This window comes from Typopeltis vanoorti, chromosome 15 (assembly GCF_054136105.1).
Source record: "Typopeltis vanoorti isolate ZY-2024b chromosome 15, IOZ_Tvanoo_1.0, whole genome shotgun sequence".
In the NCBI taxonomy this organism is placed as follows: domain Eukaryota; kingdom Metazoa; phylum Arthropoda; class Arachnida; order Uropygi; family Thelyphonidae; genus Typopeltis; species Typopeltis vanoorti.
In genome coordinates this window covers 71591460-71603616 of record NC_143563.1, presented here as the reverse complement: position 1 = coordinate 71603616, position 12157 = coordinate 71591460, and the positions used below count along the sequence as shown (strand labels likewise).

At 33.5% G+C, this 12157-nt stretch overlaps 1 protein-coding gene across 5 annotated transcripts in view; it reads left to right on the top strand.

Moving 5' to 3' along the window:
- Rlip (Ral interacting protein) overlaps positions 1-12157 on the top strand; it is a 188607-nt gene that overhangs the window by 151842 nt on the left and 24608 nt on the right. For 4 of the 5 annotated variants that reach the window (XM_090404628.1, XM_090404633.1, XM_090404630.1 and 1 more), the window contains 2 exons: positions 2405-2528; positions 11890-12103. In XM_090404628.1, the coding sequence (XP_090260754.1) occupies positions 2405-2528; positions 11890-12103 (338 nt within the window). The remainder of the gene's footprint in view (positions 1-2404; positions 2529-11889; positions 12104-12157) is intronic. The other variant, XM_090404629.1, reaches the window with a different exon arrangement.

The following is a 12157-nucleotide window of genomic DNA, read 5'->3' as shown; positions in this document are numbered from 1 at the left end:
ATTATTCACATAGTCTATCATACTCCTTAAAGTCATTCATTAATGAATTCTGGTGATTGACCTCTTGGTCTTTCCCACATCTGTATTTTTGGCCATGTCTACCTGACCAGTGCCAGAAACCCTTCTCCTCATTTTTAATGTTTCTTATGTTAAAGATTGTTCTCTCCCTTCTTGAAGTGTACTGAAAAAAAGTCTTCAGTGTCAGCCCTATTAAACCCCTTTAATAATCTTATATGCTTTTGCCTATCAGCTAGTTTTTGAAGCCCAGAGACTGTCATTTCATTCTACCGAAAAGCCTACTCTTTTGAATTCTTTCCAATATAATATAGTTTGTTGTGTTTATACTTCATTATTTAAACTGAAACTGGTAACTCAGATCCTGATCTTTAGTGAGCTCTCTCTCTCTCTCTCTCTCCCTCCCCCCCCCTCTCTTTTCAGGATGCTCTTCCCTTAGCCATTTTCAAATAGGAGAATATATATAAAAAAAAAAATCTAACTTTAGAGATATGAAATAGGCAGATATCATCGTGACTTATGTATTGTTTAATAATTATTTGATTTTAATATATATTTATATATAGTAAATTCTAATTACAGTTGACTCTCTCTCTATAACAAACACCACCACAGGGAATTCTCTCATTATAACAAACTGCTAAAGTCTCAGCCATAAAACCTCCATAACAATAATGCCATAATAGAGGCAATATAAACCTCTAATTTCTTATAACCAAAACAACTATCTCTGTAAATAGTATAAAATGCAATGTTATGACTTACTGAATGTTATCTAATTTCGTTTCACAATGAAGTTATGATTCTTTTCACATTCTGGGGATACAGTCCAGACCAATGCTTGATAGTGTAATGGCATGGGAGTTGGATGAATGCTTGAATTACTGGTTTAATAACATAATGATTCAGATGCACCTACTTATCACTTTTTCCCAGAAGTGATAGACTATTTCAAGATGATAAATGCTGCAGGTCATAAAGCTCAGATATTACTAGAATGTTTTAAAGATCAAGTATGCAGTTTATATGCTGACCTGGTTGTCCAAGTTGGATATTACATTCACCTTGCAACAAACTATCCCACTGTGGCATAGATATTTGTGAATATCTTTAGATGACAGATGATTTTCATCACCTGTTCTGAAACCATCCTGTTTATCCAAGGCCTAAAGTGGCTGGAAATTGAAAAAGTGAATATCTCTTAGTTTAGATAATCTCTTAGATTATTAGTTCTTGGATTATCTCTTACCCTACTCCAGGTGCTAAATTTACAATAAGTTTCATGGGTTAAATTCATATATATATAAATCTGCTCTAGAACAGCTCAGTTCATGTTTAAATCCCCTTGTTCACCTGCAGAGTGATAAGTCATGTGGACATGTGATATTATTATTGCATGGCACCTCCAAAGAGTTCAAGTAGCCATTGTGAGAAGGCACCACACAACTACCATCCATCCACACACTACATAACTAGTGTATGGCTGTAAATATGCTTGTATTTTTGTTTAAAGAAAGAAACATATGTTTAGGGATAATAATTAACTAACTTTTATTTAATTATCAAAGAATTAACCAATATTAGCCTTGGTCACCAAGGCATCTTCGTAGGCACGATGTTCATTTGACAGTCTCATTATTATGAACTTATAATCATGCTACCAAAAATCTGGGATACTCGTGATGAGTCTCCCAGATTTTTGGTAGCATGAGGCAGCCATATTTATGTAGTTTGTAGAGAATCTTGTGGAGTTGTGGCCAATTACTGAAACAGTCTCAAATTTATGCTTTCATTTTATAGTGATAGAGAGAGAGAGAGAGATTGACAGGCTTTTTAACACTGAATCCAGTGATCTGTGTCAATATTACCTGCAACTTCAGAGCAGTAGTGTAGGTGTATTTTCTGGTTTCATCCAGTTCAAATATTGATTGTTTACCATACTAGTGAACATGGACTGGATAATCAACTTGAGAATAAACATAAATAATAATTAGTGTCTAAGTATTCTGAATAATAATTGGTGCAATATCCATAATAGGCTGAGAAATATCACAACTCACTGCAGATATCTCTGCCTTCGTATGTGTACAATGCTCTAATATGTGAAAAAATGTTTTCTCTTGTAAAACATAAACCAACTGGAGACACACCTAATTAACAGACAAAATACTGGTCTCAAGGCATTAATTGTCTCAATTGTAACTAAAAAAAAAGAGCAATAACTTGGAGTCCATTTCAGTTTGTTCATTCTCGTATAGTTTTATTAGCAATATTTAGAATTACACTCAGAAACTGCTGTGCATGTTTATAGGAATGTAATTAGAAAGTTAATTTGAATTATTTTCTAAGAATTTAAAAGATTTTTGACAACTGATTTAAATTTTAATAGCCATCTGAGAGTCAAGATAGCAAAGAGGAGAAGATCGAGGAAGAAACAGAAGAAAACTCAGAAATGACTACTACGCAAAATATTCCATCCGATCAACAGCTTGAAGTCAGGGAAAAAATGCCAGGTGCTGAAGCTCATGTTTTAAGTAAAACATACTAAAATGTATTTATAATAAAGATGTTCTATGAAATTTTTTGTTGAAGAATTTTTTGTTAAATATATTATATTTATTCAAATACAAGAATTGGTTCAAAAGATCTGTACATTGTGCATCTGTGACCAATGGGATGTAATAGTTTCTACCTTGATGTCATTTGTAAACCAGTAATTGAGTAAAATACTGTGCGCTAATTTTCTGTTTCCTTCTGGTGTTCTTGTCCCATGAAATAGACTTCAAAACGGAGGAAGAATCTGACTTGTCAGACATCATGCAATGACCTACCACATATTTCACATGAAGTATCTGATCTTATGAGAAAAATATGGATAGCAAATGCATCCTCTTTCCCCACACATTTCTGACATTAGCCCTCCAAACTTCGATCTGTTTCCTAAATTAAAAGTACTACTCTAAGGGAAATGCTTGATGATCATTGTTAAGGCCTTTGCCAAAGTGATCTGACTTATCAAAAAAAAAAAAAAAGTTTACAAACAGGAATACAAGACATTATCCAAATGTTAAACAACATTGATAAGGCAGAATGGTGATTAAAGAAATGTTGAAGTACCATGAATGTAACTTTTGAAATGATGTGTATGGAAAATGTTTTCTTCTTAATTTCCACATGAGTTTCATTGATTACATTTAATACTTTGTTGGATAAAAACAATGTTTGATTAAAAATTAATTTATTGTTAATTTAATGTCGAAGATACTTCTTCAACATACATATCTTCAAGAGTGCACATAGTAACAATTTGCCATCCTTGTTAAGTATTGGCACTTGCATGTAATTTAATTGCATGCAAAACGAATTATAAAAAAAGTTATTATTATTATTACCCAAGACCTCATGGAGTCAAAGACTCATCTGGGAAAGTTATACATCCAGTGATGAAAAGTTTTTAGATATGAAAGTCCATTTTTAATATGAGACATAACAGTTAAATTCCTGGAATGACCTTGTACTGTTGTGTGTATGACAGGTCAGGCAGAACCATATGGCTGTGCAATTATTATTATTATTAACATCCGATCTCCATGAAGTCAGAGACTCATTGTGGGAGGATGCTTTGAGTCATATCAAAACAATCAAACGAGTGGTTGACAAACTGTGGTAGAGTTTGCACGTGTCTGTTTATTGCTTTCTGTCGAAAAATGAGTGAACAGAATTTAGAAAAACACACATTCAGTTTTGTGCAAAGTTAGGAAAAAGTGCAAGCAAAAACTCCAGACATGTTAAACATGTTTTATGGTGATAATGCCATGATTAAATTTAGACAGAGAAACAGTGAGGAAGATTTTGATGGATGATTTCGGAATAAGAAAAATTTCTGCAGGGTAGACCTCAAAAAAGGATATTGGATGGATAATGAGACTGGAACAGACCAATATGGTCTATACCCATAATTAGTGTTATGATGATGATGATGAAACATTTCTGCAAAGATGGTTCCCTGAATTTTGAGTGAAGATCAAAAGCAGCAGTGGCTTTTTGTTTGATCTGATTTTTCTTCACAGTTGGCTTTTTCATAGAGTTATTCCTGGTGATGAAGCTTGATGACTCTGAAACGAAACTCCAAAGTAGGCAATAGAAAACATAATCTTCACCAAGACTGAAAAAGGCATCATAATCATCATCAAATTACTGACATGTAACCTCAAGAGGGTGTATAGGATATGATAGTACTACATGAAAAACTTACATCACCACTAACTTCCTATCTGCAATTTTCCTCCAAATCAATCTGTTACCTGTCAAAACTCAAAGATTATCATCATCTTATATATCTGTCTTCTAAGGCACTTTTTATCGTATCAACCCACATCTATCTTGGTCTTCCTCTGGGTCTTTTTTTTCCCAACCTGGCAGAGAACACTTGTTTTGCTAATCTTTCCTCTCCCATTCTGTTTAAGTGACCATACTATTATGGTCACTTAAACAGAATGGATTAGCTCTGCTAACACAATACTAGCAATGTCAAGTTCTTTCCTAATATCCTCATTTTTAATATGAAATTGCCATTGATGCCATCTATTCATACCCCTAATTTTTCTCAGGACTCTCATATCTGCGGTCTCTAGTCTTTGTTCAAATATTTTATTTCTAATCCAGCTCTCAGATCCATAAGTTAAAATTGGTTAGAACACTGTCTTGTATACAGCTAATTTAGTGTTTTGACTAATTTCTATCTTATTCCATATGAATTTATTCAATTGACTTCTTACCATACCAGCTTTGTTGATTCTGTTGTCTATTTCCATACTTAATTTACCATCTTCACTAAAAATCGTGCCTAAGTAGCTGAAATGTTTTACTTGTTCCCACAGGTTCCCCGTTCACAACACAGTTGACATTTTCAACAATTCTACCTATTTTCATTGTCTTTGTCTTTTTAATGCTGACCTTCGTACCATATCTATTACAACAGTTATTCAATTTAGTCAGGGAATCTTGCAGACTTATAACGGATTTATTTAGAAGTATAACATCATCAGCAAAAGCAAAGAGCTGACATTAACATCTCCAATTTTGATATCATGTTTAATTCTGCTTTCCTTCATAATGTGATCCATATAGTAATGAATAACAGAGTGGATAATGTACATCCTTGTCTGACACCAGATTTAACATAAAACCATCTTCCTATACTTCCTTCAATTCTAACTGCTGACTTACAACTCAAATAAAGACTAAGTATTGCTTGATATAATGCCCCATTGACACCATATAACTGTAGCGTATTGAATAGCTTCTCTCTTGGCACCTTGTCATATGCCTTTTCCAAATCGAGAAAACTTTAATACAGATCTTTGTTATATTCCCATGATTTCTCAGCTATTTGTCGTAAAGTGAAAATCTGAACCTGACAGCCTCTGTTTGGCCTGAATCCAGCTTGTTCTTCACGAAGCTTCTCTTCTGCAATCCTTCTCAACCATTTCTCAAGTAACCACTCAGCCAGCCAGGCTGGCTGGCCGAGTGGTTAGCGTGTCCGCTCTCCAGTCAAGAGGTTGTGGGTTCGAATCCTGCCGTGGGCATGGATGTTTGTGATTGTCTGTGGAAATATTAGTGGTGGTGGTTGGTGGTAGATGGCATTGGTGTAGTTGCGGTCAGTTGGTAGATTGTGAGTGGTAGAAGCAGAATTGTAGAGTAGATGCACTCCCTCGATGAGTCTTTGGACTCCCTGGAGGTGACAAATAATAATAATAATATACTTGCATAAATCTTACCAGGAACACTCAGTAGAGAAATACCTCTGCAATTCTCACATTCAGTTTTATTTCCCTTTTTATATATGGGGACTATGAGAGCTGTACTCCAATCATCTGGAATTCGTCTGTCTATCCAGGCATTTTGAACTATGCAGTGCAGTCACTGTAAGACTTTTATACCTCTATACTTGAGCATTTCTGGTTGAATCATCTACTTCAGCTGCCTTTCAACATTTCAGGCTTTTGATGACTTTTTCTACTTCAAATATCAATATATATTCCTGATTGCATTCCATATGAGGGTTTTTACCACCATATTGTTACTGATTGTTTCATTTAGCAATTTTTCGTAGTAATTACACTATGCATCAAGGATATCTTTTTCTTCAGTTTTCATATCACCTTTATCATCTCTAATTCCTTTTACAGAACTTTTTCCTCCATTTCTGAGCTTTTTCAATGGCTTTCAGAATATTTTGGCACCTTCTTGATATTTATTTTGTATGTTCTTACCAAAGTACTTTTGTTTAGTTAGTTTTATCAGATCTTATATATCTGATTTTTGTTTAGCTAGTTTTACATAGTGTTTTTAGCTTTCTTACATTTGTCTTCTCTATATTCTCTAAGAGCGCAAGCTGACTTATTTTCTAGGAACTTTCCATATGCTTTCTTCTTTTCCTTCACTGCCTCTTTAACTTCCTCTGTCCACCATGGAGTTCTGATTTTTCTATCCTTGCAGACAACCTCACCACATGCCTCTCTGGCTGAATCAATCAATGTTTTCTTCAGGGCTTGCCACTGAATCTCCAAGGTTTGGTTCCTGTTTTCAAACTCTTTCATTTTTTCTTGAATAATATTTGTGTATTTTAGTCTACAGTTGACATCTGAGAGCTGCTCAACTTTTATTCACTTTAAAACTCTATTATATGTTCTTCTTTTCAATATGAAATTCAGTTTTATCCTGCTCAAGACTAAATGGTGAATACTTCCAATTTCATATCCTCTATACACTCTTGTGTTCTGAACTAGTGAGAAAACATCACTGTGGACAATAACATAGTCAGTGAAACTTTTCTTATTCCTTGCATCTTTTCTCCATGTTATTTTTTTACATTTTTATGTTGGAACATGGTGTTAGTAATAACTTGTCCATGTCCTGAGCAAAAATCTATCAGGTACTTGCTATTATTATTAGCTTTGCTCTTTTCTCCAAATTTTTTGAAAACATTCTTATATGTCTGGTAATCATTTCCTACTCTGCTGTTTAGATCTTCAATAAGGACCAACTTTTTCATTGTGTCAGCTGCCTTCTCTAATGCCTCAAAAAATTCCTCCACTTCTTCCTTATTAGAACCTTTTGTGGGGCCATAAACACAGATAAGTCTCATTGTCCAGCTCCCTATTCTGATATTAGCCCATATCACTCTATTTGATATTTCCTGCCATTCAAGGAGAATTATCCTAATATTTAGTGTTTCATATTATAGCTACTCTTTCTTTTCTCTGATTGTTATTTCCTGTATATATATCATCTTATATTTGTTGCTTAGAAAGATCTCACCTGTTTTTGTCTGTTTTGTTTTAATAATACGTATTATGTCAATCTGGTACTTATCCAGTTCTTCTGCTAGTTCCATTTTTTCCCATTGGTGCTTCTTATGTTTAGTTGTGGTTTGAGTTTGTTCCAGTAGCTGACTTTTCATTGTTTGCTCTGGTTCCCTGACAAAAATAATGGAGGCCTTGTTTAACTTGGCAATGTCCCATCCTGCATGAAATTCCAGAAGCACTTAAAAGCAAGCTGTTTTTTATTGCGAAATATTGACATGAAAGTAAAAGACATGATGTAAAAATTAATTATTGAATAACAACTTAGCATTAAGAAAAATTATCATTTGTTATCAGCTGAATTTTCAGTCATGTTTTCCAGCCATTCTGAATGCACATAGGAAAAGCGATAGACCAAATTAGAATAATTATTGTGATTAAAGTGTGTATGTTATAATGCATGATATTAATTGCAATAGGAGAGCTCCAACTATAAACTATAAATTGAGTTACAAACAGATTGCTGACATTCAAACGTGTTCTGGATACCACAGTATTGTCGAGCATGCCATAAGTGGATGGTAAAGGGCTAACTCTCAGCTTGTTTTATAGCTGTTGTTTTCTTGTAATATGTATTTTGTATTTCTCTTTTCATGTTATGTGTCTGATGAAGTCTTCTGAGAAGATGAAACTAGTGCATTCAAATAAATGTAGTATTTTTAGACTATTTGTGTTATTTGTACACCCTCTGTCCAAAAAGAAACGAAACTTTTCGAAAATAGAAGAAACTAGTGGTGCCACCTGTTGTATCTTTTTGTTGTCAAAAGCGGCAACCTTCATTAGTGTTATGTCAACTGTTTATGACATTTGTTTCATTAGAAGCCGAGCTATAGTGGCAAGAGTGACAGTGTGTTTTGACGAACGGTCGGAAAATGAATTTCAAACAGAGAGCTGCGATTGACTTTTGTGTTAAACATGGTAAAAGTTTTACCAAAATGCATCAAATGCTTCAAAAAGCATATGGTGATGAACTTATCCTGTACTCAAGTTTATGAGTGGTTTAAGCAATTTCAAAGTGGTTGTGAGATGCTTGAGGACGATGAAAAACCGGGCTGTCCAAAAACTGAACTGAGCGAAGTTAACATCCAAAAAGTGCTTGATTTCATCAAGGAAAACCCGAAATCGTCTGTGAGATGAATTGGGGATTCCAAAATCAACTGTGCACAACATTTTGACCGAGAGTTTGGGCCTTCGTAAATTGAATTCGAGATTTGTTCCCCACAAGTTGACCGACAACCAAAAAAAAAAAAAAAAAGTATCAAATTGAACACTGCAAGGACCTCATTAAAACCGCTCGTAAGGACTCGAACTTCTTTGAAATGATCTTTACTGGTGATGAAACATGGTGTTTTGAGTATGAGCCCAAAACAAAGCACCAGAGTGCTGAGTGAAGATTAGAAGAGGGGGCATCCAAAAAAAAAGTCACTTGGAGAAGTCAAAAGTAAAGACAATGCTGATTTGTTTCTATTCCAAGAGCATTATCCACAAAGAATTCTTTCTGCCTGGCCAAACCGTCAACGGTGAGTTTTATCTCGAAGTTTTGAAACGATTGATGGTGAGAATTCATCGCATATGGTATGAATATCGTGATGTAGGCAGCTGGTCACTTTTGCCCGATAATGCACCATCTCATCGGTCGAACATTGTGAGACAGTTTTTGAGCAAAAATCAAGTTTGTGTGTTGGATCACTCGCCGTATTCACCTGATTTAGCACCCTGTGACTTCTTTCTCTTCCCCTGACATCATTTGCCGATGAAAGGAAAGCGATATGACACCATTGAAAACATTCAAGTGGTAGTAACGACAACCCTCAACAGTATCCCAAAAACCGATATAAAAAAAACTCATTTAACGAATTAATTGACCATGCCAAATGCTGTATCGAAACTGATGGAGAGTATATTGATTGAAATAAATGATCTGAATAATTATAATTGGCCTGTGTTTTATTTTCTATCAAAAGTTTGGTTTCTTTTTTGGACAAGGTTGTATATTATGCTGTTCCATTTCTGTATTGAAGTCGTGTTTCACAAATAGGCAAAATTTTAATATTAAAGATTGTTATTTTAACATGATTTTCTTTTTAGTTTCAATAGTATGGTCTTTGAAAGCCAAGGGTTTTTAAAATAAACACTATTTCTAAAGAGTATAAAACGTTTAGGAACATAGTTTTGATTGGCTGTTATTTGAATGGAAAGCAGTGATATCAGTTTTATTCTGACTGGGTTGTAAGCGTAATGCTTTTCATGCTTCTCATTTTGTATTCTGCTGTTTAAAGTAATCAAGTAATTTGATTAGTATCCTCTATTGGTGTATTCTTTGTAACTTGAAAGAGGTACTATGAGTTGGAAATGTGATGTCATCTGTGTACATTTCTCTGAGACAGTGATGGAAATGTCATTGGTATTGGTGTAGAGACTGAAAAGCAATCTTCAGACTTGCTGTACAGTTGTTGTACAGCAGTCTCTCAAGAAGTTTTTTTGAGGATACTTAACAAAACTATTGATATGGGATGTGTATGTATGCTATATATATATATATATATATATATATATATATATATATATATATATATATATATATATATATATATATATATATATATATATATATCAATAGCTGCAGCAAGAGCTGGATGTTTCCCAGTTTTTAAAAAAGAAAGTTATTATTTTGATCTCTTCAAGAGTGTTGGCTATGTTCCTTCCTCTAAGATGTCATTATACGTACTGGTCAGCCATTTAATATCATTCCATAAGTTTCTATGATATATGAAGAGAATGAGAACCGCATTATACTAATCTTTACAGAGTAAGAAATATAGTTTGCAAATCTTTATTACCAACATTGAATGCATGTTGTCAGTGGCATGGGACATAGCATATGGAACATGACCTATACAGTAATGGAAGTTGTTCCTGTGGAGTAACCAGTCTTGCTACATGCCATTTTTCATCTGATAGACCTGTTTAGGTATAGAAGATGCATTTAGAATACATTTTACTTCAGGGTGCTGTCTCACTGATGAAGTTTGGCGAGAGTGAGGGGGGTTGTTTCTTGTGGTATGGATAATGTGTACTATCCATAGTGCATGGAACCATGACTACTAGGTGCTATATTAATATTCTAAACATTTGTGCATGTCCTACATTATAGAAATTTTATGGTACTAGAACTTATGTGACATATACAGTCAAGCCCTGATGCTTCTACTTTTATGGAAAAGCTTTCTTCATCAGAATTATGCTTTTGTATTCCAAAGATAATAATTTAAATGTTGCTCAAAAACTTGTCGACATAATAAACTAAAGTAAATTAAGTTTTAAAGATGCTATAACATCATAAAAAAAAAACTTTGACTTGGTAATAGAGTTGAATTAAAGCTCTATCTATACGAATGTCAATGCCTTATTTATTTTAAATAGAATACTGTCCCCACAAAGAATATTTTCAAAACATTAATATTTCGTGTAATTTTGAAAGATTAATCATGTTTTGATTATATCAAAACATAATGATTTGATTATATCAAATAGTAATTTGGTTTAAAGTGTTGTTTTTGCATTTTGGTAATCATTCTGTATGCATATTTATGTATCTGTTTATCTTTCTCTATATATAGAGAGAGATATATTAATGTGTTTAAGTTTTTTATGATTTAGTTATAGCCTGGTGATGAGCTGTAGCTAAACTAGCTGTTAAAGCTTGAAGCAGTTTTAGAACTGATTGTTAAAAATTTCTACAAAAACAAAATATATTGTTACAAAATTATCTTAATCATAAAATGGTATGAAAAACATATGATGTACAAAATAAACTTCAGAGGAATGTGAAATTTTAAGAAAACTCAGTTTCTACAGCAGATGGATTGAGATTTATCAAAATGGAAGAGGATTTAAATAACTTTAGATGTTTTTTTTATTTTTAAATATAGATATTTTTAAATAAAAAAAATGTAGTACCTGATTGTTTGACTTCTAAGCAGACAGTATTTTTTAAAGAAATACAGTGGTTTGATAATTGAAGGCAGAAAAAAACTTGGCTATTCTCACTATGCGCATCACATTTACTTCAGAGTAAAATTTGTACACACATCTTCAGAATAGCAAAAGTACACTATTAATGCAAATGGAATTGAAGAAAAGGTCAGAGAATACAGTGTGGCACATCCCTATTATAAATCAGAATTTATGTAGAGAACCATTTGTTAAGATCTTGGCAGCTCATTACTGGTTCTGTGTACTTCCTAAGTGATATATACCATTTTATTTGATATTTCATAACATTATGTTAACATTAACATCAATTTTTTAATATAATACATGTGTGTGTGTATAATGTTGAATCTGTAAGAGAATCTTTGATAGGGAACTAATAATCTAAACTTTATTACATAGTACTATCACAGTCTCTTGTACACCCTGTGAGGGTATTATTGGGAATTGATGATTTTTTGATCTTCTTCTTATGAAATAAAATAATCATTATATGTAATGTTTGTATTCGCAGTAGAACAGATTGAACAGTATGAAAAGACTGCTGAAAAGGAAGAAGAAGATGATGATGAAGAGTTGCTAGCATTGCTACATGAAGAAAGAATGTTACTCTTGCATCAGGAAGAACTCCTGCTACTCGGAGATGAACTGAGAAGAAAAATCAATACAGAACGTCTTGAGGTGGATAGGTTGAAAGCTGAAATAGCAGAGTATCAGCAGCTGTACAAGTAGGTTCCTACTGAATTTCTAATTTAATGTATAATATACTTCTAAAGGTTTAT